Source organism: Pelodiscus sinensis, chromosome 15 (assembly GCF_049634645.1).
Source record: "Pelodiscus sinensis isolate JC-2024 chromosome 15, ASM4963464v1, whole genome shotgun sequence".
Taxonomy (NCBI): Eukaryota; Metazoa; Chordata; order Testudines; family Trionychidae; genus Pelodiscus; species Pelodiscus sinensis.
In genome coordinates this window covers 17,789,726-17,795,017 of record NC_134725.1, presented here as the reverse complement: position 1 = coordinate 17,795,017, position 5,292 = coordinate 17,789,726, and the positions used below count along the sequence as shown (strand labels likewise).

General features: G+C 45.4%; 1 protein-coding gene across 1 annotated transcript; it reads left to right on the top strand.

The window, feature by feature from the left end:
• Positions 1-1,941: 1,941 nt before the first annotated feature.
• CLDN5 (claudin 5) lies at positions 1,942-4,454 on the top strand. Its single transcript, XM_075898293.1, has one exon. It carries the CDS (start codon positions 2,051-2,053, stop codon positions 2,702-2,704), a length of 654 nt encoding a protein of 217 aa, XP_075754408.1. The 5' UTR covers positions 1,942-2,050; the 3' UTR covers positions 2,705-4,454.
• Positions 4,455-5,292: the final 838 nt, after the last annotated feature.

Here is a 5,292-nt window from a genome sequence, read left to right as displayed (position 1 = left end):
AATGAATGAGGGCTTATATAAATTATTTCAATCAATACATTAGAACTAAAACACAACAACCTTGTCCATTTGATTAATGCTTACAGAACTGGTAAATCTCCTGTGAATACCCCTGGTTGAACCCAGTCAAACACTTCTTCTGCACTGAGCTAACTGTTGACACTCATGTAATATAAAAGTAATCAAGTGAGTAATCAGTCAAATGTCTTCTTCAGTATATAGGTCACCAATGGATAATATGCATCTGTTTGCTATTGCCTTCCAGTAAAAAATGGGTTTTTCTTCATGAATGGAGAAGTCTCTTCATCATATTTTAGCTAGAATGTTGAAGCCATCATTTGGTAAATAAACAGGATGAGACGATTCCAGATATAACCTATCAAATAGGTAGTCTGTCTCCCCAAAAAACAATAAGGAATCCCATGGCACTTTAAAAACTAACAGATTTATTTGGGCATAAGCTTTCATGGATAAAAACTTAGTTGTTTTTGAGGTGTAACCTCAGAGTTCATTGTTCTTAGAGAAACTTTCCCAGAACTTCATGTTGGCATGGAATTTGTGTATAGCACTAGATAAGCAATACATATCTGATTTCATGCCTTGTTTAGCAAATAGATTTCGTTCTTTAACTAAGGAAATGAACAATTTTGCTCTGCAAGTCAAGTTACATAGGCTATTGTGCAACTGCCCAGCTAGATCTCAATGCACTCTCTGAACAAGCTGCAATAGACTTTGTCAATAAAAAAAAACCTCCCATCCCCTCATTATTTCTCAAGTCTTCTTCATAATTCTTTCTGTTTCTGGCAACCTCACACTCTTCTGAATTAACAGTCTGTCCTAGAGCTTGTTAAGGTTATCGTTCTGTTGAACCACTACTGCCTTTGGTTTTAGGAAGGCCTAAGGTTTTCAGGAGGGAATAGAAGGATCCCCACCGGAATGACATTTCCTCCAAAGATTTGAAGAGGAGCTCTGCCTAAGCTCCTCTCTCTCACTAGCAGAAGTTGAATAGTGATAGAAATGTAGCCGTGTTAGTCTGGTGTAGCTGAAACAAAATACAGGACTATGTAGCACTTTAAAGACTAACAAGATGGTTTATTAGATGATCTGAGGAAGTGGGTCTGGCCCACAAAAGCTCATCATCTAATAAACCATCTTGTTAGTCTTTAAAGTGCTACATAGTCCTGTATTTTGTTTTAGCAGAAGTTGGGCCAACAAGATACTGCGTCACCCCCTTGATCTCTACTCTCCTGGAAGCCAGTGGCTACAGCAACACTGTCCCCAACAGCTCTAACAGCAGTTCTGTGCTTTGTAGACCATGGAGATGAGATAACAGCTCTTTAAATAACAGTCCTTCCAGAAAGGGAGATTTGCCCATATAGTAGTTCATGGGTGACTCCCGGCCAAACCAAAAGACACAGGGATAACCCAGTGTGCTTCTGCCACACAAACACCTTGCAGCAGGGCTAGTGCAGAACATTGACTCAGGATCATAATGCAGAGGGTGAAGTCCAGGCTTGCAGGCCAGGGGGATGAGAGGGCAGGTCTCCCCTCCTCAAGTCAGCAAAGCACGGAAGTGGTAAGTTAAGTGATTTCACTCTCCCTTGTGGCCCATGCTGCTGTCCCCATCATGTATATGTGTCATTCGATTGCAATGCAAGAGCTGGTGTACTCTGCCCACGCTCCCACCCAGTCATAGCAAGAGTCCCACCCTCCACCCTTAACCACGCAGAGCCCCCCTCCCCCACAGGAAGGCCAAAGCTGCAGCTTCTGTAATTGGCTCCTTTCCCGCATCTTTTCCTATCCCCCCCCCACAACTCCTTCCAAGCGTTCGTCATTCGCACGCGCTCCTGCTTCCTTCCGCAGCCCCTCACTGCCTGTGACTCCCCCCCACACACACGAGGGCAGGGGCGGCGCTGGGAGGCGCCCGCCCTGCAGCCTCAAATAGGGCCCCGCGGCGCCCAAGCTCCATCACAACCCAGAGCGGCAGGCGAGGAAGCAGCAAGTTCCCAGCGGCTGAGTCCCGAGCAGTTCGAGAGTCCCGAGGAGCAGAATGGCATCGGCGGCGCTGGAGATCCTGGGTCTGGGTCTGTGCGTACTGGGCTGGGTGGGCGTCATCCTGTCCTGCGGGCTGCCCATGTGGCAGGTGTCCGCCTTCATCGACAGCCACATCGTGGTGGCGCAGACCACCTGGGAGGGGCTGTGGATGAACTGCGTGGTGCAGAGCACCGGGCAGATGCAGTGCAAGGTCTACGACTCCATCCTGGCGCTGAGCCCCGAGGTGCAGGCGGGCCGGGCGCTCACCGTCCTGGTGGCGCTGCTGGGGCTGGTGGCGCTGATGGTGACGGTGGTCGGGGCCCAGTGCACCACCTGTGTCCGGGCCGGCAAGGTCAAGTCGTGGATCGTGATAGCCGGCGGGACCATCTACATCGTCTGCGGGATCCTGGTCCTCATCCCGGTCTGCTGGTTCGCCAACATCATCATCAGCGGCTTCTACGACCCCAACGTGCCTAGCTCCAAGAAGAGGGAGATGGGGGCCGCGCTCTACATTGGCTGGGCGGCCACGGCGCTGCTGATCTTCGGGGGCAGCCTGATTTGCTGCTGCTCCTGCTCCCGGGGGGAGGAGAACGCTTTCCCCGTCAAGTACTCGGCCTCCTCCCGGCGGCCCACCTCCAACGGGGAGTACGACAAGAAGAACTACGTCTGAGGGACTCGGGAGAGCTCACCGGGCGGCAGCTCCCAGCCGGACCCGCAGTAGCCAGGCTCAGCCGTTCCCCAGCCCCCCGCGCAGCGGGAAAGCTTGAATTGACTCGCGCAGACTCCCGCTGATTTGGGGAAGCGCACCCCCCCCCCCCCAGCCTCGCTGCGTCTGTGTCTGAGGCGAGCTCTAAGCTGGACTGTGAGCCGGTACAGCGACGTGGAACAAGACACCCAGCTGTGCTCCTCCACGCGCGCTTCGCCGCCCGTTTGCGCCTCTCCAAAGGACAGCGGCGTGAATTCTGTCTCTTCTGACTCTCCTTTCCCTTCCCGGAATTCGTGCTAACTCTGCCAGTGCTAACTCTGGCACTAGAAATGGGTTGGTTGGTTTTCACATGCATGCTGAATACCCAAAGCGCACACTGGGTAACAGTGTATTGCAGGAATATGCTCAACGTCGCAGGTGCTCAGGCTTTTTAAAACTGCTTTGTGATTAATTGCAAGCCCACACCTGCTGATGTGGTGATGATTATTATTATCGCTGCCCCCAAACTACTAAAGTTACTTGTTTATTTAATATTAAATAAGATAAAGTTTGCATTCTCCGTTTGTGAAGAAATAAGAACTCCATTAAACATCTTAAGCAGAGAATTTCTCTGTCCATCTGTAGCAGCAGGTCACTACCTGGACGAAATATCCTTCCCCTTACTTTATTTTATTTTTAAAAAGCTTTAATTCTGGCTGTTGTAAATGTTGCCGCTGTACAGAGCCCAGGGAACACATGGCTAATGAAGTTAACTAACCTGCGCTCTGCTGGGCACCAGTCTGAGCAGTTAGGGCGATTCTGGTACAGGAATTTACAGAACTATTTCAGAACTTAACTCTTTAATTGTTAACCCTGTTTTAAAAACCCAAGATGGTCTATATTTTATATGTCTATTTTTATATTATAAAGATGTCTGAACTATTTGCTCGGGGAGCAAAGCATTTTATAACGTGTGTTCCTTCCTAGCCTGAATTTGTAAGTTTTCTTGTTGCTTTTTCAAGCGGTGCTTGCGGTCTGTGCCCCTTTTAGGATTGCTGCAACCGCCTTATTTTCACTTCCACAAACAAGTCCATTTCTCTGTGCTTATTTTTATAATAATCCATAGTTTGCTCTTCCAGCCCCTTCCCCCCCCCCCCCCAGTTTGCTTTTATGTAAAGGGGGCTGGAATAGAGGACAGCCCAGCACTCTAATTTGGTAACCAAGCCACACACTTTGGAAAGAGGTGAGGCATTTCTATCACTTTGGAAAGAGGTGAGGCATTTTGTGTCAATGGCAATAACACCCTGAAATAAGAATTTATACTGTATCTGCGTTAAAAATGAAAGCGGAGTTTACATCTGTAATGCACCACATGACTTGTGCTCTCAGACCTCTCTTCCTAGGGATGAATGCCTTGAGCATTCCTCCAGTAGGACTTTGTCAACTTCGAATTTTTATATTTCTTATAATTTGCTCAGATCTCTCTGTGATGATGAATTGTGTCACTGTTATACAAACTGTAATCCTAAAACTTTAATGATTTTCAGTCATTTCACATTTTCTTAAAAAAGACTCTTTTGATTGAAACATCTCTTATTTATTGTAAAAAAGCAACCTGCATCTGGTTTATTTCTTTGTTAAAAATTGCATCTGGTTTATTGTAAAATTGTTTTCGTTATTTAATTTTTTTTTCATTTTTTGAGCTTGGATAAATAAAACTTATGTTCTTTTTAAAACTTCAAACTAACGTTGGTCTTAATTCTTCAGTTTACACTATTAACCTCTGCCCCGCTATGTGACACAAAAACTGGTTTAGAAAAAGTCATGAACTGGGATCCTTGACTTTCTACTAATTGAGACAGTCCTTGAGATGTAGGCACCAATCATGTGTACCTAAAACACTGTACATTGAAATACAATGGAGGATGGTTACAATGGATCAGTTGAGGCTTAAAAAGATGAGTTTTAACCTTGACTGCACTGCTTTGTACTCTCAGGTTAGCCAACCATCTCTTCTCTTTAATCAATTCCTATTCTATGTACTTGACTATGAAATCATTACAGCACACAGTGAGCACTTTCTCTGGCACATGCTTTACATGCACAGTTTGAAATTGGAAGCATTCATGCTGAATTATTTGGTTGGACAAGTAGGCTCCTTCTAATATTATTTTTTAAGTAGTGGAATAGATTCAGCAAGAACTCTTCCTTGCCATGTTGCTGACAATATCAAATTTTGTGTGTTCCATAGGGGCACAATTTAATATGAATATGCATTTGTTTGATTGTGCAATAAAATTAAATTAATTAACACCATTTTTAATTTGAAAAACAAACAAGGAAATGCAAAAAATGCTTAAATTGATATTATGGCTTAGACTTTACACGTAATATTTAAGAAGTTCAAGGTTATGAATTCCATAGCCACCATAACTTTTGTAGCGAGTAGGAAGGATGACTCACTTTTGCTCTGTGAATGTACAATTTGGGATTTCCTGACTTTGACGTGTGTGAAACCAGCTTCTTCTAAAAAGGATTAGGGAGTAAGTTTTTAACCTGACAGTTCCTGCAAA

Bases quoted from the DNA above. Each gene is read 5' to 3' on its own strand.
- CLDN5 (XM_075898293.1), top strand. From the start codon at position 2,051: ATGGCATCGGCGGCGCTGGAGATCCTGGGTCTGGGTCTGTGCGTACTG.